This window comes from Nomascus leucogenys, chromosome 4, assembly GCF_006542625.1.
Source record: "Nomascus leucogenys isolate Asia chromosome 4, Asia_NLE_v1, whole genome shotgun sequence".
NCBI lineage: Eukaryota > Metazoa > Chordata > Mammalia > Primates > Hylobatidae > Nomascus > Nomascus leucogenys.
The window spans coordinates 3,714,545-3,737,997 of record NC_044384.1 but is presented as its reverse complement, the minus strand read 5'-3'; the positions used below and the strand labels follow the sequence as shown (position 1 = coordinate 3,737,997).

Below are 23,453 nucleotides of genomic sequence, written 5' to 3'. Positions count from 1 at the left end.
AGGAAACAGTAACGGAATGAGAGAAGTGATAAAACTTCCCTAAGTAGATGGCGAATTTCCTGCAGTAAACGGAGAAAGATTGTTTTACATTTTTGTACAGCAACGTCAGGCCGTGAAGAGATCTCTGAGGTTCTGATGGGAAATATTCATCATCAACAGGGCTCACTGAGAACCAATTCCAAATACATTCGGGAAGGAAAATGGTCTTCATGTTTACCAAAGAAAACTGGGAGTTACAGTCAGCTATTGGGCGTTTGGCCTTGACTGTCTCTGCATAGCGAACAGAGACGTCAGGGACCGTAAGAGGTGGGCAGGGGATGCCTATGAACACGGGTGCTGTGTGTGCCTAGATTTCACATGGACAGCACCCCCAGGGCACATCTTTTGGACCAGCTCTTCTTTTGGACCGGAAGTCACAGACTTGCACTGGGGGTTAGGCATCAATGGACTGTTCCAGAGGCAACAGGAAGATGGCCCTCCGTCCATGAAGGGCTCATGTTTTACATTACAGGGCTCAGAAGGCTTTAACAATATTTATTTTGGAAGCACTGCAAAGTCGGGATAAGCCAAACAACTAGGTGGTTAAACTGTGTTCACAAATCCAGATGCAGAGATGCCCATTTTCTCTTCGTAACTGAAGGGATGTGTTCCAATACCTCATTTTTTAAGAGAGTTGTTTTAAGTTATTGATTCACTGGAGGCCACCATGTTATTATTCAATAAAGCAGCCCTACAGCATTTTTAAGAAGTGAATAAAACATGGAAGAAAGGAGGCAGAGAAATATTCAAATTAAGTGGACACACTGTAATCTTTTGAGCACGTCCACATCGCCTTGTCCTCCTGTGAGGGAAAGAGCAGTCAAAAAATGAGAAGCCTGCCTTCAGAAGATTTCGCTTTTCTTTGTTGCAGCTGTGAATTGTGGGCTTTTCAGTAATGCTGAAAGAAATACTATCTTTCTTGAAGGTATTTCAGTGTTCTGGGGATGGATATTGACTACTGGAACTTTACGAGGTCTACTTTCTTTCTTTCTTTTAGTAAGGCAGGGAAATGTGTATGTAGTGGTGGGTGTGGATCGATGGCCTGCACACAAAAATCCCGCCATGCCCCAGGACACAGGGGGCACCGCTCAGCCTTCAGAGGGAGGTCAGCCTATAAACAGGGCTTGCGGTCAGCCACGCAGGCAATGCTAAGTGCCTGAGGACCAATTATGCACAATACTTTATTGACTAAAACCTTTACCCAACAAGCCGTAAGTAAACAAGGGCTATGTGACTGGGGTGATTTTGGGTAAGTCGCCAAGTCTAATCCATGATTTTTGGTAGCATATTATATATTTAGAGAAAATGGAAAATGTGTTTTAAGATGCTTGTTTGGTTTAATAAATAAGAAAAGCTTAAGCAAATGAGCTGAATTTCAAACTCTGATCTGTGATGCTGAGACTCTAAAAGTGATACTGAAAATAGATTATGCATATATTCAAATGTACCAACCTACGTGATTTCTCCATCATTTGCATTATAATAGCCACAGCTAAAAATGAGACAAATTAGGTCGCCATTTATTTTTTCATTTCCTGTTATTTTGATTAATGGAATTATTTATCCAGCTTAACCATTTTAAAATAACATTTAGAATAATAAGAAATAAACTATTAATCATAGTCTTTAAATTCTGGCAAGGAACCCAAACAAATCAAAACACCAGATTTCATATTTCAGCAGACATTCTGGTCTTCTAATAAATCCCAAAACCATGAGGTCGGGGGGAATAATTTTTCTTGGTTTCAAAAATCATTTTAATTTCTAATGTTTAACAACAATGTAACAAAAAAAATCAGTTTCTCTGCAACACTAAAGAAACTTCCTAGTTTTTCCTCTAACATCCGCAGGACAAAACACCCAGATTTCAACACATTGTTTTCAAAAAGTGTTCTTTCTAATGATGAATGCTAATGATTACTAGAAATTAAACATTTATTCAGTTGTGTTAACGGATGACCAAGCATCTTTTAAACGACAACAGGCATGAGCTCTTCTCCTCATTTAGAATTTGATTTGGAGGATCAGCGGTCCTTGATATTGGAACCATCTTAATCCAAGACACAGTAAAAACACCAAGGACAAGCACCGGTGCTACCAATGGGCTGGAAGAATCACCCACAAGGGCGGATGCCCTCAAAGCTGGGCTCCTGAGGCCCAGGGACCGGACCCTCTCACCATCTTCTAGCTTGTCTACGATCGAGGCAAAAGAGTGAGATGCCTAGAGGTGCGTGCTGTGAGCATCCGCAGCCTACGGGGAGCCCTGTTATGTATCCTCCATCTCTGCCTTCCAAGGCTCCAGGCATCCTTTCCACCCTTACCGCCTACCAAAGGAAGGTGTTCAGAAAGAAATGGCTGCTTGACTATCTGCTTTTCACGACCTCCTCTACAGTCTTAAAAGTATGTGTATATAACACGGAAGAGGCTTAAACAGCGCGTGTGCTGAAAAAGACTGCTGCTAGGGTCACCACGAAAGGGGAAACTACTTTATTTCTCCTCAAGCTTCAGGTGTGTGCTGATGAATTAAACCGACTTTAATTTAATTATTTATTCTTGATTCTGACCTACGGTGAATTAAATCAATTTCAGCAGATTTACCTGGCCCTCGTGCCTGTTGAATTGTTTCGCTGAGATAGACGGTATATCGTGATTTCTCAGAATTTTCCAGTATAGAATATTCAAATATTAATAGGACAAAGTAAGGGCAGTTGTTCTACAAAAACCAACAATGTCTGTCTACCAACCGGAGGGCTTTTGAACAGAATGTAGCGAACGAGGTAACTATGCCTATCTTGACAATACTTTTCTCCAACTCACGGTTTTCCTGCATCCTCTCTTTAATGAATAATTAACGACAAGTCTCTTAAACCAAACAAAACAAAGAGAAGCACGCTGGCAGGTTCCGACAAAGCCACAAGACACCAACTAAAGAAAACATGCCATCAAACTGAGTTCATAAGCAAAATCTACTAACCGGCTTATCAATGACAGCCATCTGTCTACACGGGCATAAGTATGTGTGTAGACGTGTTCACATGTGTGCTCACCACAGAAATGCTCTCCAAGTATGTGAGTTTCCTCCAGTTATTAAGGAAAATTGCTTATTTTTAGAATAAATGACAAGAGGTCACACTGAATGTGTGCTCTGTGGTGTATGTTCTAACTTGATTTCCACAGCAAGTATACAAAATAAGCACCATTAAAGGAAACTTAGGTTACATTATATGTCTATGGTGGAGGATCAAAGTTAAAGCCTCTACTCAATAACCCAATAGATTATATTATCTCAGTCTCTCCGAGTAGAACTGTCTGGCCTTGAATGAACTTAAATGTTGATAGCTATTAGGTATAGTCTCTGCCAGGATTTTTTCTCTCCACTGTAAACCTGTATCTTCACCTGCCTATTGGACATTCCTACCTGGGTTTCCACGAAGCTCTCAAACTTACCTTGAATTCTATCTGGAAATGTTTTATCCTGCTCCTCCTTCCAGCCTCAGGGGAATGGATCGTCCCTGGGGCCAGCTGCCTGAAGCCAGACCTGGGTCAACATGATTCCCTCCTGTCCCTCATTTTCCACACCCAATCCCTCTGTTCTAGTCCCTCAAATCTACCCGCTCTCTCCAGCCCCATGCCAGCTCAGACCACCTTGCCTCTCGCTGGGATCAAGCTAAGCACCTCCAAAAGAGCTGCTCCTGCCACCGGGAACCACTAAGCCCACTGTCAGTGGCGTGTGACCTGCTCATTCTTCTCAAGGTACAACTCTGACGGTGTCAGCCCTGCCTAGGGCTCTCTATCCCCCTGGGGAAGAAATTCATGAGTCTCAGCAAGGAGACCTGGTGCTCTCTAGACCCCAGTCCCGAGCCTCCACCCACCCACTCCAGCTCTCCCTCCCTGAGCTGACCCCCACCCAGCTCCTCCAGTGGAATGTGTTCCTCCACTCCGGGCCTTCCACGGGCTGAGCTCTTTAGGGACGCCCATCCCTCCGCCCCTCCATAGTCTTCCAAGCACCTCCAGCCTCAATGACAGGACCCTTCCCACGTCACAGCGCTGCCCTGCTCTGCCCTATTTCCTGTCTAAGCCACCCATGCACCTTTTGAACCAGAGAAGCAGGAAAAATGGTTATCTTGTCTCCCCAGTATCCTGCACAGGCCTGGCACACAGTGGGTGGTCAGTAAATATTGTTAATAAGTGAATAAATTATTATAAAATGGAATTTCCAAATACCGTTTCAATTAAATAATTTAGCATCTATTATGTATATCTATAAAAGTCCATTGACTTTAAGTGGCACATCAAATAATTTCTGCGTGAATACACAGTGTTGCATGATCCAAAAAAAACACAGCCATGATCCCTAGCATCTAAAGCCCAAAGGAAAAGAATCTGATTTAAATATTAATGAATGTTAGTAAAGCACTCTAACCATGAAAAAGAACATGGCTGGTAAGTATGAATCACATTCTAGACATACATAACTATAGAATGTTTTTCTATAAATCTATAAGGTATCCTAAATTTAACACAGCTATTGTGATTTCTGTAAACAATGAGAATTACAGGACAAGAACAAAGAACCCTAGGATTTAAACCTCTACCTATTACTGATGTGTTTTGCAATTATCCTCCCCAGCAAATCTCTATGGGAATGCTGATAGTTCCAAAGTACGTTAAGGAAAATGGAATTTCCTTAGAGAACCAGAGCATTCAGTGATAAATCACCAAAAGCTACTTTAAATGTAATGAAAGACAAAAAGTACTATCAGAGGCCATGATCTCAGATACGGAATTTAACAAACCAGCTGCCACAGCAGGAGACGCATACAAATCTAGCTCAGTTTTAATGCCAAGGCCTGAACCGCCACAGTCCTATGAATGAAAGGAAAGCTGACCCACTGAGATCTTCACACCAAAAGTTAATACACAGGCTAAGTCTGAAAGCCACATTCACTCAGACCACAATATTGAGTTACTGTAAACTTGAAACTAAGAGGTTAGTTAGTATGAAGTATAAAATAACATTTTAGTCTAGAGAGACAAAGAGAATGATGTAAGTACATCTTTTCTATATCAGAATCAAGAATGAGTAACAATTATTATAAACTCCCAGCATAACCAATAAGTAACACAAAAATTACTTAAGATACAGTCTAAATGATTTGCTTTTTGATCTCCCATTTCTCCCTGGGACAAGAGTTTTTCCAAGAGGCTTAGGTAGAATTAATAGGCAGCAAATAAACTGACATGCATTCCTGAAGAATCTCACCAACTTGTTCCTAGATCCGCCTGGCCTGGCTTCCCGCCCCTGTCAAACATTCCTACCCAAAAGCCAGGTCTTTGGTGGGTTGAACGGGTCACCTGTGTAAGCAGGAACACTTGGGACTCACTCCAGCTGTAACATCAACTTGCAATTCTCAGTTACGGCATGACCTTGCTGTTACTACATCCCACAAACACATCACGGTGACTGTTTGTGGCAAGAGGGTTTTATTTCTGTTAAAAAGGATGATGCTTCCTAACTGCAGTGGAGGTCATGCATTTGGAAATCTTTTCATTCCATTTTCAGCAAGATGTTTTATTTATTTCATAAGCTGTCATAGTATTGGGTAACTGTGGGTTTTATTAAGAAAGGCAGAAGCTAATTATTTAAGACCTGTAACAAATGGCAAGGCTTTTTGTCAACAATACATGAAGCAAGGGCTTTTAACAACACACAGAAATTCTAACAAGGCAAAAAAAAAAAAAAAAAAAAAAACCCAAATCCCTAATCAAGTAATGTCAATTCTACATCCAGCCCAGCTCAATCACTAATTAGCAGTGGGCCCTTGGTGAAGCCATTTCATGCCTCTTATCTTTTTCCTCTAGAAATAAACTAGAATGATTTTCCAGTTTCTTTTAAGATCTCACTAGATCATACTGAGTCTTGAGATCCCTTGGAGGTCTTAATTGCCCTCATCCTCACCAGCAACCAGGAATCCCACAGACAATGAGATATTTCAGGGCAGGGGACACAAACTGAATTCGACCACCCAGACAGGGCTTGACTCTCATGGCAAAGAAACTCTTTCCTCAATGACAAAGGGGAGAGTTTGTCTTTGGAGAAAGCCAGAATGTTATTTAGAGAATGCTTGTGCGACACGGGTGTGACGTCCTCCGGGAGGGCAAAATGGGAGAGCAATGAAAATACATACTCTCAGCCCGAGAGAATGCAAGAGACCCGCTGTGGGCTGGACTCAGAACCGCGTGCTAATGCCAGGGTCCCGCACACTCAGTGTATACTGAGTTGTGTATGTACACAAGTCACACCTGGATGGTAAGGTGCATCACAGGCACAGGCATACAGCTACTTTCAGGCACTCTGGCCATGCCAGTCGTGTTCGTAATGCAGAGACACAAAGCGCAAAGCCGCGAGACACCACGCTGGACATGAAACTTTTCTTATGGAATAACACAAAAATAATGTTCTTCAAGGAGGTTAACCATCATTTGTTCTCAAGCAAACTCATAACCAAAACCATCTTGGAAAAAGTGAGTTTCTAGTGTTTGCAGTCACCGCCATTCTGTCCCAACTTCCTCCTCCCCAATACAACCAACAACCAGCTGTGTGCATCTAGACCCTGCACCACCCGGCTGGGAGGACCTCTGTGCGGGGACTGCCCGCAGACGGCCCCGAAGGGTCAGGTTCCAAGTCAAAGCATATACGATTATTTACACATCGAGTGAAAAAAACAAAAAGGAGGTCATGCTTTGGCGATGAGCATCGTGGTGCACCTTTCCCAGCTACCACATCGAAACCCAGACATCCAGTTCATCATGAGACCTACTTGTTTGGGGGCGTCTGCGGAGGTGGTGTGAACTTCAGAACCCCGGGGTCCATCGGACTCAAACACCACTGTGGGAACAAGGGGTTTGTTAACAGATGAGCGTGTGAGCTTCAGGACGTGCACATTAAATGAGTCCATTACAGACTAAGTACTTTCACAAAAAAAGACACCAGCGCCTAGCCTGTGGCTGGAAAATACCAATTTACCGTAACACTTACAGTAAGAGACTGTGATAACGGCTGCCCGGGGCCACTGCCCTTTTTAATTCAGACCTCGCTGCGGAAGAAAGCGATCACTGACAACATTAATTATCGGTGTGTGTGTAAGGGACCCTCTTCTTGCATTACTTACCATTTGGCCTGTGTCATCTTGCATCAGACCAGCTTCTGTGTGCCTCCTTCACACTCCTGATACAGAACCCCGTCTCCCTGTCTCTCTAATGCCCCTGCGCCGTCCTGACAGTTTCCAGCCTGATCGGGTGCAAGCTCTCTACATAAGGGCTGAGGGATTTTGCAGTACCTCCTGCGCAGTCCAAACGGGCCCGGGTGTATCCCACAGAGTCCAGTCGGTGCCAGTGAGGACACAAAACCAAGCCTAGGCTGTGCTAAAAGGGTGCTTTGATTAAATGTGTGCTGGTAGCAATGCCATTCATTAGCATATTCATTTCTGAGGAGTCAGTTACTCTCTAATTAAAATGGAACATTTGCAAACAGGCTTATCTCAAATTAAACCACATGACACATGGATACCAAAAAAACCCATTTCAGGTGTGGAGTGGGGGTGGCCGGTATACAATCCCGGAGGCAGATGGCAGGCCCCCCGCCGCCTGGTAGGGGCTGAAATCTCAGTACCTCCCTGGCTGCGGACAGTCAAGCCACTGACAGAAGAGACCCCTCTTCCTCTGCTCCCCTTGGGGATAGCGGGGCGGGAGGGCGATACCTGAGTGTGCCCGCATGTGGGCCCTGAGGTGGCCGGGCTGGTGGAAGCTCTTTCCGCACTCGATGCAGACGAACTCTCCTGGCCGGGCCTGCGTCCGGAGTGTCCCTGCGGTGACGAGGTGGTGGTAGTGGCAGTGGCGGTGGCAGGGCCATGGTGGGGTTGGCGTGGAGGTGAGGAGGCAGGAGAGCGAGGGGGAAGCGAGAGGAAAACATCATTAGTCTGTCTAATGTGTCATCATGTGAGGCTCCCTTCAGGCCCTGGTGACAACTGTCAGCCTTCATCTCAGCTCTGCTGACAGGCCAGGCACTCTCAGGACTGCAAGGATGCATAAATTACAGTGAATTAAAAACCACTCCCAGGGACAGGAGGCGCCCGCCAGGCTGCACGTTGGGCTGTGCAGCTCCGAGCATCTGCAGGCTGGGCACAGCCATCAGCCCGGCTCTGTCAAGCGGCACATCCGGCAAATCAGAGTGACACCGGCGTGACAGAGACGAGGCTCATGGAAAATAGGAAGTGAGCAGGACCAGAGCCCGCCGTGACCCGGCCGCGATCCTGGGAGACCCACACAGAGTGAGTGCGGCCACAGGGTGGCCCCGCCTCTGGCCCTCTCTCCTGCCTGCCTGGGTGGCTCTGAGGCCCTGGCCCCCAGCAGAAGGGAGGGGACACCTGCAAGCACCAGGCAGCAGGCCCCCAAGGTGTGTGCATCTGCTGGCCATCAGCAAGGGGGGAAGTCCCCAAGTCCCACCTTCTCCCCAAAGATCATGCCACATCCCTGCACTCAAAGGCCGGGCTTTGTGTCTCCTTCTGATCCAAAAAGCCACACGACTTTGATTAGAAAGGGATGCAGAGAGGGTTTATTTGTCTGCACACCTTTTCTCTCTGAAGAAAAGGCTTGTTTTCTATGTGCTGGCATCTCCAAAGAAATTTCTCTGGCTGAGAGAGTCACAGTTACACACAATAGTAACTCAACTCAGTAGGAAAAAAAAAAACCAGAAGTAATAACTAGAAAAAGTTACACCTGTCACACTAATTTTTTAAAAAGCTGCTTTATGCAGCTGAGTTTTTATGTATCGAAAGGCTGACACCTGAGTGTGAACAGCAAATGAAGAGAATGACAAAAGGCACCTTGGTCACACTGGTTGAAAACAAACCTTCAATATTGTTTCTCTTACCCTAATTCAGAGTAGCTCAATACTAAAAACATAAAATCATGTTTACACTATAGATCATGTTTATGGAAATAAGAAATGCATGAACTGTGAGGCCCATCTTGTCAAATTTCTTATATGACAGATCATTAACATGAATCAGAGAAATTTAACAACTTAGCCATCGACTACTCAATATTCCCATTGCCTTACGTACACAAAAGGAGTAAGAAGAAACATTTCAACCAACGCTCAAGTTAACAGGGGCCTGGTGCGGTGGCTCACGCCTGTAATTCCAGCACTTTGAGAGGCCAAAGCGGGAGGATCATCTGAGCCCAGGAGTTCAAGACCAGCCTGGGCAACAGAGTGAGAGACCTCATCTCTGCTAAAAATGTAAAAGCTATCCAGGTGAGTGGTGCATGCCTTTGGTTCCAGCTACTCAGGAGGCTGAGGCGGGAGGATCACTTGAGCTCAGGAGGTCAAGGCTGCAGTGAGTTGAGGTCACACCACTGCACTCTAGCCTAGGTGACAGAGTGAGACTCTGTCTTAAATGAAAGAAAGAAAAGAGGAAAAAGAAAAAGAACAGAAGAGAAGAGAAGAGAAGAAGAGGGGAGGGGAGGGGAGGGGAGAGGAAGGGAGGGGAAAGGAGGGGAGACAGGAGAGGAGAAAAGGGAGGGAGGGAAAGAGAAGGGGAGAAAGAAAAGAAGGAAGTAAAGCAAAGGAAGGAAAGGACAAAAAGAAAAGAGATTTTTAAAGCTATTTTGTTCCCCCATTCATTTGCATTAGAAACACCACCCAGTGGAGCTCCTATGAAATGAATTTCTGAATACTCTGGTTGTCTGGATTTTCCCAGGTACCATCTAGACAGCTTCTACAGGTGGAATCTGACCACGCCTACACACAATACTGACTAATGATGATGACATGCAATGTCATCTGTGTCTAACATTCACAACTTTCAAAAACTAGGTCATTATTCTTTTTTCAAGTAATTATTGTAGCTATTTCCTATCCAAATGAGCAACAGAGAAAACGTGGATAGCCCTCCCACTCATCCGTGCTTATTTCCTTGAATTAAGGGTGCATGAGCACGCGTGCACACACACTCATGCAGGCACACACGCTCACAAGTGCACGCACACATATGATTTTCCCCCGCATTTCACCATATCACTTTCTCTTTACTTTTTAAAGACAGGGCACCTGCCCTTATGGCCAATAATATTATGCCCAAGCTACAACATTCCGAGTTAATCACAAAGGTTATAAACTTCATTTGAACTGAAGACCACCTGGTGAGCACACAGCTCAAATGTTCTCACCTAGAAATTCAAGTTGTGTCTGGAAAGTGGACTTAACAGTCAAAGAAAAAGGCCTGGCCAACTTCAGAGAGGGACACCCAGCCCTGCTACGTTGCGTGTCACTATGCAGAGCTGTGCTATCCATAGAGAAAGAGGAGATGAAAAGGATTCTACAAAGAGAGATCAAACTGCAAGGAAGCACAAAGCTTTCATCACCATAATATGAAGGCCTCCTTGGTATAAATGACTTTTTTTAAGTCCCAATAAGAAATACCATCTATTTTATCTGGAATTATTTTATTAGCTTCAAATTTTATTCTAAGATTCATAGTATCAGATCATTTAGGCTGGCCATAAGGCCTGAAAACACAGATCACGTATTATTTTATTACTGTTGTAGCAATAAGTCATTTATGTTCTATTCCTGCATGTTTACAAACTTGGTAGTCACACTGTACAATGATTACAGAAGATGCAGGGGGTTTTTCTTCTTTAACGGTCAGGGAGCCCCTAAGGGAGGCAGCAATGGTTCTTTCCTTCTTGTTTGGGTAGAGTTTTTAGACTCTCCATATCTACAGAAACATCACCCAAACACATGTGGGGGGTGGGGAAGTCTCTGAGACTCCCGTTTCCTAACTTCTAAATAAAACCTGTCTTAGAGGCATCCTCCAATAGAAATGTTCTCTGTATAAATGGAACACGTCCACTGCAAAATCACTTGAATCACACTTCTAGCACCCACAACTATTGCATGTACACGTGAGATGATTTCCTATTCTCTGAGACCATTCTCCTCTGCGTATTTCTACCTCCCCAAACTACAAAATGATGCTACAGCAATAGGGGTAATCAACGACCACACACAGGGAAGTTGTGATCTTTAGAGCTGCAGACGACACCCGCCTAGCAGACACGTAACAAACACATGGGGTGAGGAGAGAAGACCAGAAAGCACAGATACCCTTGTATAATAAGACACATCAAAAAGACCAGTGTGACCAAGGGAGGAATGAAAGAAGATTCTAGACTCATGACTCAAAAATCAGCTACACGTACGCCACAAAAAAGAAACAGCTGAACAGAAACAAGAGGAAGAAAAAAGCCCTAAGAAAGTGTAGTTACCCCAGTATTCAGTAACACTCAAAAAAGGGAATCCAGGCTGCACAGATTTCCTGGGCTGCGGTAACAGAAATCAAGTCAGTCTCTGTAACAGGAAACATGAGTGTTCTGTTCACCTTTCCAATAGTCTGACCACATCAAGACTGCTGGGTTTCCTTCTGGCTACAACACTTTAAGGACGTCAAAAACAAACATTCAAGTAAGGAGAAAGGAAATGCGGAAGGTCCCAGAGACCAAGTAGAGGATGGATGTGAAGGTCGTAGACACCAGGTAGAGAGTGGACAGGAAAGGCCCTGGAGACCAGGTAGAAGAATGGACACAGAAGGCCCCAGAGACCAGTTAAGAGAGTGGACGTGAAGGCCCTAGAGACCAGGCAGAGGATGGATGGGTAGGTCCCGGAGACCAGGTAGAGGACGGACAGGGAAAGCCCTGGATACCAGGCAAAAGATGGACGCAGGTCCTGGAGATCAGGTAGAGGATGGACACAGAAGGTCCTGGGGACCAGGTAGAGGATGGACGCAGAAGGTCCTGGGAACCAGGGAGAGGATGGACAGAGGGTCCTGGGGACCAGGGAGAGGATGGACACAGAGGGTCCTGGGGACCAGGGAGAGGATGGACACAGAGGGTCCTGGGGACCAGGGAGAGGATGGACACAGAGGGTCCTGGAGACCAGGCAGAGGATGGACGCAGAAGGTCCCAGAGACCAGGTAGAGGATGGATGGGAAGGCCCCAAAGACCAGGTAGAGGATGGATACAGAAGGTCCCGGAGACCAGGTAAAGGATAGATGGGTAGGCCCAAGAGACCAGGTAGAGGATGGATGCAGAACAGGGATGCTGGGTCCAGGAAAGGCAAGAGGGAACTGTCTGAAGCCTTAAAGGACTATGACATAGAAGAGCTCTCAGCTTGTTCTGACGGCTTCAACACAGAGACCTATAGGCAAGGGAAGTTCACCAAAGCTAGGGGCCCAGGAGGTGCCGAGCCCCCTCACTGGAGGCGTCCCATCTGGAGATGCTGAGCACTTCTCAGGTGCACTGACCGAGTATCTAGACAGGCTGACCTCAGGTACTCTATACCTGGGAAGCCAGGATCCTAATAATGCACCTACTAACAGGTGTATTTTAAGACCAAAAAGGTGAGAGCACTTCCCTGAAGAAACCCAACTGAGAGTACACTTAGTAACCGTAAATTTGCTGACTCACACACTGTCTCAATGTGTACATTAGAAGAATAAATAACCCAAGATGAGCACATGTTCTTTATGACTAGTATTTTTCCCATATGAAAGATGAATATTTAACCTCTCTCAAAAAAAAAAAAAGGCCTTAGAACAATTTATTTTTTAAAATGTCTGTAACAAAAGGGAAAATACTTCAGACTATTTTGGACTTCAAATTCTATCATCTAAAATTTCAAAACCTTACCTTAAAACTCACTTCTACTTTCTTAGGAACAGCAACTATGCCACCCACAGGGCAGCTCAAAGGCCTTTAAAAACTGGGGACGCCACTTTCCAGGTGTAAGCTGGCAGGTTTAGAACTTAGCGTGCGTGCAGGCTGTGAGCGCATGATTAGTTAAATTACGAGTCCGGTGGATTAAGTGGGCGTCAAACCCCCCTTGCTCTGCTGGGAGGCGGCCACCAGGGGAAGGACACAGCAGGTAAGGTGCGGCCGGGAACACCCAGCATCCACAACAGTCCTCACCACTCGGCCTTCTCTGCTTTGGGTTCCAAAAAAACCCACATCTCCAGAAGTGAGGCTGGCATCACGTCAAAAGGCCACCAACAAACTTGTTTTCCACTTAGCCGCAAATAATCTATGTGACTGGGAAACCCTGCTGAGGCTGACGGAACTCACTCACTTTAACTGAACGTGGAAAAAGTCAAACCATCAATCCACACGGCACTGCGCCGCGCCTCCCACCCACGACAGCCTCCTCAGGTTACACCGTCCACCCAGAGCACACGGGCGGGGAGAAGAGGTGAGAATCTAAGACCACGCCTCAGGGACCCCACTCCCGAGTCACACCTCAGCCCAACACACATCACAAGACCCTCGGGTGTCCGGGCCTCGGCCTCATCCTAAAAAGTTTACAAGCGCTCAGCGGGCTCTTCAAAGCAGGAATGTAACAAGGTTGGCTGGAGTAAGGCCTTTGCTGGCAAATCTGTAAGAGGGGCAGCAGGCCTGTGATGTCTCCTACTGGAAAACACCTTGGGTGAGCATCCCTCATGCCAAGACAGCCCCGGCGGGCCACGGATCTAGGCAGGCTCTGAATCCCTGGCCTAAGCCAAGAGCTCGGCAGGTGACCCCAGCACCCACTGAGACATTGTCCAACGGTGGATTCGGGGAGGCTCTCTGCTGGTATCTCCCAAACCCGGAACCACGCCCCTGACAGTCCTGCCAGCTGCCTGGACTTTGCAGCCCTGGAGCTGAGAGGTTCTAATGGTAACCACACTTTAAGAAACCGCAGGCTTACAACGTTTTTTTTTTTTTTTTTGAGATGGAGTCTCACTCTGTCACCCAGGCTGGGGTGCAGTGGCGCGATCTCCACTCACTGCAACCTCCGCCTCCTGGGTTCAAGCAATTCTCCTGCCTCAGCCTCCCAAGTAGCTGGGATTACAGGTGCACACCACCATGCCCGGCTAATTTTTGTGTTTTTGGTAGAGATGGTGTCGCTCACTATGTTGCCCAGGCTGGTCTTGAACTCCTGACCTCATGATCCACCCACCTCGGCCTCCCAAAGTACCTGGATTACAGGCGTGAGCCACCATGCCCAGCCACGATGAACAATTCTATCAAAGAATGGTTAGGACTTCCCAGGTAATGAACTGAGAGACTTTGTTTTGGTTTGGTTTTTAACAGAACTTAGGTTTCTTCGTGTTCTGGACGTTAAGTGAGAGTGACTTTCAATTTATGTTCCAGTGCGTGCACCGGAGGAGCAGGAGGAAAGCCAGCAATTCCTTCTCAGTGTTACTATCGATGGCAATACTAAGGCAGAGGGAGAAGCGAAGATAACCCTTTCCAAGTATTTTTTTTTCAGGAATTTTTGCACAAATCCCATTCTCCAGACTTTATATGGTACATCGATCCTCTGCAAAGCTTTGCTTACTAATACTAGAGGACTAATTAGGTGTTTCTTTAATTACAGATGAATAAAAATAAAAAATCACATTAAATGAATATTCTTGTCTTTTGAGAGACAGGACAACGAACATCTACGGATTGTGTTTAAAATGACAGACACGTGAAGTGCAATCACGTCTGCCTGCTCCTGCGGAATGTCAGTGTGGAGGAAACGTCCTCTCAGCAGGAAGGAAGCCGTGCAGGGCTTGCGACCTCCTCCCAGGGCCAACGTGCAGAGGGCCACCAACCCCAGGCAGGCATTCCCCGGCAGGGCAGAATGTGGAGCCTGGGAGAGCTGTTCCCATCTGCTGTGCTCCTGGGCTAGGGCAAGGGAGCGGCTCTCAGCTCAGCAGTGGGACGGGCCAGCTGGCTCTGTCCTCAGAGGCCGTGGACAGGCAGGTGGGCAGCAGCCCTGGCCTTCCAGGGGTGGCTCTGGAGGTCACATGTGGCCCGGGGAAGAGGGTGCCCGCACATCTTACCTCTGTGCTCCAGCCCAGGGCCGCTGACACCCCATCCCTGGTAGAGGGTCGCAAAGTCCTTTGGAATGTACGTCTTAAAGATGTTGAGGATGTCCAGGCGCTTCTCATGCCCCTCGGCCACTGGCTCCTGTTTGATGGAGTGTAGGACGGGGGGTGCCCCAGCCACGCCAGGCTGGGCCTGCAAGGCCGCGTCGCCCCTGGACCCCGCAGCACAGGTGGCCAGAGTCCTCAGCTCCTGGGCCGCCTTCGAGGAGGGCTCGTGGGGAGGTAGAGGAGGAGCGCCCCCTTCGCCCTTTGCAGGAGGTGGACCCTGAGACTGAGGGCTGAATTTGGCTTTCAGGGAGTCCGGGGCACTGTGCTTATTTGTGGGGGCAAAGCCAGCCCCCGCTGGGGAGACCCCAAACTTCTCCACAGGCTTGCTGTTCGCCGAGGGCTGCGCGCCAGCCCGGGTGATGACGGTGGGCGTGGGGGTGGCGCTCCTGCTGAAGCCCCCGCCACCCGGGGCAGGCACCGGTTTGGAGCTAGCCTCCTGCCTGGGCTTGGCCGGGGGCCCCTGTGCGGCCGCGCCATGTGGCTCCTGGCCGTGACAAGGTTTGGTCTGTCGATACCCGTCGGGGCCAGGCGCCCATAGAGCGCAGGGACCTCCGGAATGGCTCTCCTTATTCTTAGGCATGCTAGCGGCTTTTGTGACCACTCCCAGGGGAGAAGAGCCACTTTTGGGCCCCGGCATCCCCCCTGGCACCTGAGTGCGGGTGAACCGAGCAAGGAGCAAAGGCTGGCATTCTTTGCCACCGAGGGCGGGCGGGGGGCCCGTGCGTCCGCTCCGGGAAAGGAAAACCAAATTGCTTCTGATGCTTTTGTAACCGTTGGGCTGAATCCACGGGGGAGCCACGGAGTTGCAGCTGACGCGGTGCCAGATGCGTTTGTGCATCCACAGGACCTCGGGGTAGTAGGTCTTGTGGCTGCAGTAAGGACACGGGTGAACAACTAAAGCCGCCTGCAGGGAGGAGGCCGTCTCCTTATTGCTGGGGTCATCCCGCGTCGACCTCGCACTTAAATCTAGCGGCATGAGGTCTGGGGCCAGCGCCCGCTTCCCTCCCCCACAGGGTTCCTTGTTGTGCAAATCGGACAGCTTTTCTGCAGGGTGACCCATCTGGCCCTCCGCTCCCGTACTGGAAGGGAACTCCACATCATCACCAGGGCCGGGCACCTCCTGCTTGGGGTGAAATGCTGGCATCTTTAAGTCCATAGAAAATCTGTGCTGCTCTTGCCTTCTAGAAGTCTCTCTGCTACTGTTTTCAAGTATGGACACAGAAGCAGCGATCCCCGCCTTGGACTCGCCGGTGTCTCTTTCCGAGGCGTTATCTCCCAGCTTGTGACTCTGGTCTCCATTGGAGAGCTCAGTTGAAGTCACCTCTTCGGAAAAGCAGCAGCGGCGCGGCTGTCCCCCTAGAGGAGGCAAAATATAAAACGGGAAGTTACCATTTCTCATCAGAACACAGCAAGACGCAGGGCGCATACAGCTACACCATGTTCCAAGCCATCTGGCTTCAGCAGGACAAGCCACCCTTGAGTGTGGGTGGCTCTTAGAAAGTCCCTGAGGAGCCACCCAGACAAGAACAGAAGGGGCTGAGTCGAGCAGGGCTTCTTTTCTCAATGTAAATGACCCGAAAGATCACAGGGAAGAAATACAATAGCAGTGGTGTATCCAGTTACATGGAACGACGCTGTCCTTAGTTAACAGAGGGTGACTGGTATACTAAAACTCAGGGAAAAAATTAATTGTTCACAGCAGTATAAGGTTTGTATGACTTTTGAGGAACTCTACATTTAGGACTCTTGTGGAATCTTCACAATCATTCATTGCAGGGTAAGAAGACCAGAGAAGCTGGGTGGAGCCCGCAGTCACAGAAGCAGGCTTGGGCAACAGCTTACTCCGTCCAAAGGACCCCAGTGTCTGCCTCCGAAACCACTGGGGCTACCGACCATCTTCTGCCTCAGCCATGGGGCTCCCTCCCTATGCATCTCTCCTGTGAGGTCCAGTTCTCAAGCCCAAAACCGTGACGCCCCAAGGTCCCCAGAGGCCGGTGGGCAAAGGGCAGCCACGCTATCCACCTCCATGCCGCCACCTGCCGGCTGCCCAGGAGAACTGAGCCCGGGGTTCCGCCTCTCAAGCTCTGCACCCCTCGTGGTCGGGCCTTGACAGGGTGTGTGTCTGAGCCAGGGTCTGGGATGAACTCTGCGGTGGGGAGAGATGGTGTAGTCAGAACCCTCCCACTTTGCCTAAGGAACGCGTGTGACAGGGAGAAACACAGCCGAGGTGTGGGCTGGGCTCGGAGGTTTTAAGGCTTTTCCAAAGTCAGAAGAGACTGTACTGCAAGTGGACACGACAAGGATTAACAAAAATTCGGTTTTATGTTTTGCATTTATGGCCTTGGGTTTATGTAAATCTAGACATCAAAACTGGGCAGGAGTACAGATGTTTCCGGATATCTTAAAACTCTCTGAACTACAAAACACAGGATTCTTTACCACCCAGCTGCCATCTGCAGTCTCTTACAGGCACGTCTCAGTGGACGTCCACTTACGACAAAGCCCCATGTTCTTGGTTTTCCAATAAGATTTTCAGAGATTTTTAACATTCAGTAGAATGGAGGGATCTGCTAACTCAGAATGTTCCTTTAAAATGTTCTAAGTATATATTTGGAGCTAACACTTAGGAATCCCATCAAACTGGTAACAAATCTATTCCAAGGGGTTCTTCATCAGGGTGAGGCAGCGCCTGTCACTGAAGGCACTTGCCCGGATCTGAGGGACACAGTAACAAATGCTGGTTTTCAATTAGTGGGCAGTTAATGTGCAATTCATACACAATGTTAAAGGGTATGTCCATGTAAAAAAAATGTCAGCAGTTAAGGGCTGATCAGCAGAATTGATGAGGAGATGAGACAAAGGAAGAAAAACCTATCCAGCTCCTACTGGCTCCTAAAGGCTAATATTTAAATAAAGTCAAGGCTGGACACAGTGGCTCATGCCTGCAATCCCAGCACTATGGGGGGCCAAGGCGGGCGGGTCACCTGAGGTCAGGAGTTCAAGACCAGCCTGGCCAACATCGTGAAACCCGGTCTCTGCTAAAAATGCAAAAATTAGCCAGGCATGGTGGCACACGCCTGAAGTCCCAGCTACTCTGGAGGCTGAGGCAGGAGAATCGCTTGAACCCAGGAGGTGGAGGTTGCAGTGAGCTGACATCATGCCACTGCACTCCAGCCTGGGCAACAGAGCAAGACTCCATCTTAAAAAATAATAATAATGATAATAAAATAAATTTTAAAATAAAAAATAAATCAATGAAGTCAGGTATGTGAGTCTGTTATATGCATACACTGGTATGAGAAAGGAGACTGGGCAGTGCTAGGATGTACCACGGACAAAAACACGGACTTTACTCGGAATTAAGTATACGAAAGAGGAAACATTAGCCTTTGCTTAAGTCAGACTGGTGCTCAGTACGTTCGATTCATTTCTAAATACTCAAAAAAGGCAACATCCGGCGGGGAGAGATCTAGTTTTCCCTGCAGTAAAGGAATACAGATTTCTGAACACACACGTTCAAGACTACTAGTGGAGTCTGTAAGTGTAAACAATGCGGCTGTGTCATCTGCCTCTGTACATCTGTGGGGTTTTCAAAGCACAACTGCCGAGGCTTCCAAAATATTCCCCAGAAGGATCATAAAACATCACCTAGAACTTCCAGTACCTCTGACCAAGACACTGAGTAATAAACTAAAAGTGAATAATCTGGCCAGGCACAGTGGCTCAGACCCATAATCCCGGCACTTTGGGAGGCCGAGGCGGGCAGATCACTTGAGGCCAGGAGTTCGAGACCAGCCTGGCCAACATGGCAAAACCCTGTCTCTACTAAAAACACAAAAATTAGCTGGGCATGGTGGCCAGTACCTGTAATACCAGCATTTTGGGAAGCCAAGGTGAGCGGATTACTTGGGGTCAGGAGTTTGAGGTCAGCCTGGCCAACATGGCAAAACCTCGTCTCTACTAAAAATACAAAACTTAGCCAAGCATGGTGGCATGCGCCTGTAATCCCGAGGCTGAGGCAGGAGATTAGCTTGAACCCTGGAAGGGGAGGCTGCAGTGAGCTGAGATGGCGCCACTGCACTCCGGCCTGGGCAACAGAGCAAGACTCCGTCTCAAAAGAAAAAAAAAAAAGCCAATGGTCTGGCCCAAGTTATCAAAGTCACCCGTCGGGAGTGAACGGCAAAATGCCTCTGGAACACACAGACCCTGCACAGACTCCCGAGCCACCCCAGGAGGGTGGGAGAGAAGCATGACCACGAGTGGAGGGGCAGGGGGCGGGAAACTGAAGCTATTCGCAGAAGCAGCTGATGAGCAGAAAGACTGAACAGCTTTCCAAGGACCTACTCCCTTTCCAAGAAGAAAACACATGGCTAACTCAAGAGGCGCAGGATCCTCAGCAACAAGGAACCAAGCACCTTCTCAGCCAGGGACCCAGGACCCTCTTCCCCACCAAGCACCTTCTCAGCCAGGGACCCTGGACCCTCTTCCCCACCAAGCACCTTCTCAGCCAGGGACCCAGGACCCTCTTCCCCGGACCCTCTTCTAGCCGAGGTTTCTTCATTACAGGATCAGGGCCACTGAAACAGCAAAAGCCTTTAGCGAGCTCCTGATTGGGCCTCAGGCCTTGGTATGCAGAGAGGCGCAGGCCCAAGGGCTCCCCGCATTTATCATCAGAAAGCCACAGAACAGACAGCTTCGCCCCTCGTCTCCGGCTCCTGGACCCAGTGCTGTTGACAAGGGCCCTCCAGGGGCCTCCAATCATGGGAATAAACTACTGCCAAGTCCAGTGGGCCTGGCAAAGTGCTGCCACATGACACAGCCAAGGTTTCCCTACTGCCAAGGTTTTGTTACAGCCAGGTCACAGCAAAACTAAGACGAGGGGCCTCCCAGGCGGTCCAAGGGGACCACGACACCCATCCACTGTTCTCAGGTTCCTGAGTGCCATTCTGACTTCATTTATCCCTTTTCTACACTCCCCATTCTCGTGTGCACTCCATCTACTGCACACGCGAGGTGAACCTCCCAGAGAAATAAGCGCCACCACTGGCAAACAGGCCTCCTCAGGACACCCCCTACAGGTGGCAGCAGGCACAGGACACACCCGCGCCCCCTCCACGGCCCCCACGCCCCCACCATGGCCCACACGCCTTCCTCCACAGCCCCGACACCCCCTCCACCACCCCCACCCCTCCCTCCACGGTTCTCACTCCCCTTCACGGCTCCGACACCCCCACCACGGCCTGCATACCTTTCTCCATACCCCCACCTCTCCTCCAGGTTCTCACATCCCTCCACGGCTCCGACCCCCCACGGCTATACCTTTTCCATACCCCCACCTCTCCCTCCACGGTTCTCACATCCCCTCCACGGCTCCGACACCCCCACCACGGCCCGCACACCTTTCTTCATAGCCCCCACCCCTCCCTCCACCGTTCTCACGCCCCCTCCACAGCTCCCACGCCCCCACCATGACCCACACACCTTTCTCCATGGCCCTCACACCCCCTCCACAGTTCTCACGCCCCTCCACGACCCCCACGCCCCCACCACGGCCCACACACCCCTTTCTCCACTGCCTCCACCCCTTCCTCCACGGTTCTCACGCCCCCTCCACGGCTCCCACACCCCCTCCACGGTTCCCCCACAGTCCCCCTCCACGCTCCCACGCCCTCCTCCGCCACTCCCACGTACCCCCGCTCCACAATTGGGACCAGGCGTAGTTGGTTTTTGATGTTTCAGTGGCCCTGATCCTGAAATGGAAGAACTCGGCTAGAAAAGTGTCCAGAGGAGGGGGCTCCAGCTCCCTGGTTGAGGAAATGCCTGGTTCCGTGGCTCCCATGCCGCGCAGGGAGAAGGTCTGCAGGAAAAAGCACTTCTGCTCCTCAGTCCCCACCAGTCTCACAGCCCCTTGGTGGCAGTGCTCACCAGGCACTTTATTAGAATTAAAGGAAAGAGAAGGGTGCTGATTTGAGCACGGCGTGGCCTTGCACAGATGGTTGCCTCTAACCCTGACCGCAGTGCCGAGGGCACACACCAGAGAGGGAAGGCTGGCTCAGAAAGGCCTGGCAGCGGCCCTGTGCAGAGGGAGCAGGATCTCCAACACACACCCCATGCTCTCCGGGTGCACGGAAGCACGTGCCAGGAGGAGGCAGCCAGATCCGAGCAGCCCTGGAGAAGGCGCACATCACTCCCGGCCCCATGAGTGTGCATGCGCATGCCACAGACGGTGACACTGGCCACTCTGTCCTCGGCTCAAACACACCAGGGGCTCCCCGGGTTCCTTTCTAAGCAGGACCTTCCTGGATGTGTCTTGGAAACACAAACACAGATCAGGTCTTGGGTGACTCCACTGTGTCCCAAGCTGGCCCTGGCCTGGCTGGTGCCACACACCGTGGACAAGCACGTTTCACATGGGGCCCAGGGAGTGGCAGATGTGCACTGTCTGAAGTCCCTGAGGCAACATCTTCAACACACACAACCGCCCTCAAAAGCACAGAAATGCAGTGAGGGCATTTTGCATAAAGTTACTCCCCTTTCACTTAAAATATTTTTTATTATGGTAGTAAAATATACATAACAAAAAAGTCTGCAGCCATGCAGCCACGCTGAGGCGCTCCCCTTCCGCGCTTATGGCTGTTCTGGGGCTGCCTGTTCATCTTGTTTTCGGTTTTCCGTGGGTTTTTAAAGCACTTCGTTCTTAGTGCCCATTTGTGCCTCTTTTCTTCTTTGAAAAATAAACAGGACTCCAGGAGCGCCCTGCTGGCTGTCACTCCAGGAGGGGCAATGGGCAGCAGGCCTGGGTCTGCGCTCGGCTCTGGTGATGGTGAAGAACCGGGCCCTGCATCTAGGGTGCCGCTGCACCGCCCCCCAGGAGCTGTACCCCCACGGGAGCAGATGCCTCACCCCTCCTCCCAGGCAGCCCACCTGCAGGAGGCAGCGCCAGCCCCGGTGCCAGGACCCTCGTGGTCCCCTATGCACTGACAGCACATCCTCCGGCCTGTTTCCTGAGCTGCTACTCCTACAAAGCGGCCCTTCCAAAAACCAACTTCCTCCCAAAACACACCCCCATGCTCTCTCTGCAAGACACTTTTCTTGCCTAACTTCTTAAGTGTTTAAAATAAAGATTTTTCTCATTTCTGCCCCTCTATATTGGGCTTCATAAAAACCATTATTTCTTTCCACCCATAACGGATACAGTTTAGTTAATTCCGGGAACAGGAAGGGGTGTCTGCCCACCTGGCCTCTCTGGGTTTCTAGGGGAAGGTTGGGGGCCCTTGCTCGGGGATCGGGGGCTATGGTGTTTTGCTGGGCTGGGCTTTGTTGAACACACAGGGTAACTGCAGGCAGGTCCCCACTCTGCACAGGTGCTGGACCCATATGCAGTCAAGTTCATGGCACAGCCTGAGCTCAACACCGGGGGCTCCCCGGCATATTAACAGGGAATGAGAAGTGAATGAACAGGTAATTGCAAGCATCACGTTCATCAGTGACATCTCTGATTCAACTTTAGGCTGACAAGGAAGAGGTGATGGGAGGTGAGGGAGGAGGGGAGGAAATGGCACTACTTTTATAAAGGTTAAGAAAAGGTAAAAGTTCCACAATATTAAGATTATACAGGGAAGAAAGCTTGATGCTTTTTTAGAAGACGAATTCAGTTAAGCGACCATAATTCTAAGGAGCCTCAGGAATAAAACTTCTCACCTCCCAACCTACAAACGGCATCAGAACCACCAGAAAGGGGCCCTTTAATGAACAACTACATGTACAGAGACTTGTAAGAGGACTTTTACCTGGTTCTAAATTTTTCAACCTTATCACAATGATTTCCTTTCTAATGGATGAGAGCTTGACTTTTCAAGATTTTCCAGTTCCATGACTGACAATTTTACCCACACATGTCATTTTCATTATGCAGCCAAACATCTTAAATATTTTATTCTATAATTTCGGTAACCATCATGATGTTACCAGATCCTTCCCACAGGAAAAAACCTGCCAAGGGCATGGGGAACCCGGACCATGCCCTGCCCCTCTGAAGGCACTGTCATCCACGTGGACTCTGCTCCTGGGATACAGCCACCAAGGGACGAGCCTGCAAGCCCCTCTCATTTCAGCGACATCAGCTCAGGTCAGACACGTGCACAAAATGCACACTTCTTCAGGCACCCCACCATGATAACAGAACAGGAAGAATCTTTGAAGAGACCTGGCATGTCCGTGCACCACACCTCGGCCAGTTTAGTAACCCATGGATGATTCTCAGATGCCTTACACACGCTTTGCTTTTCCAATACATTGTACGTTTGCAGGACTGAAGGCACTGAACAGCACGTGAGGCAGCTCACAGGTACACCAGCACAGGTCCGCACACACTCTGCCACTGACCTGCTACAG

General features: G+C 49.1%; 1 protein-coding gene across 3 annotated transcripts in view; it reads right to left on the bottom strand.

The window, feature by feature from the left end:
- The window catches only part of ZNF516 (zinc finger protein 516), a 135,744-nt gene that overhangs the window by 5,422 nt on the left and 106,869 nt on the right, over positions 1–23,453 (bottom strand). For 2 of the 3 annotated variants that reach the window (XM_030810255.1, XM_030810256.1), the window contains exons 3-5: positions 14,967–16,415; positions 7,800–7,904; positions 6,861–6,928 (exon numbers count right to left, since the gene is read on the bottom strand). In XM_030810255.1, coding sequence (XP_030666115.1) covers positions 6,861–6,928; positions 7,800–7,904; positions 14,967–16,415 — 1,622 coding nt within the window. The remainder of the gene's footprint in view (positions 1–6,860; positions 6,929–7,799; positions 7,905–14,966; positions 16,416–23,453) is intronic. The other variant, XM_030810257.1, reaches the window with a different exon arrangement.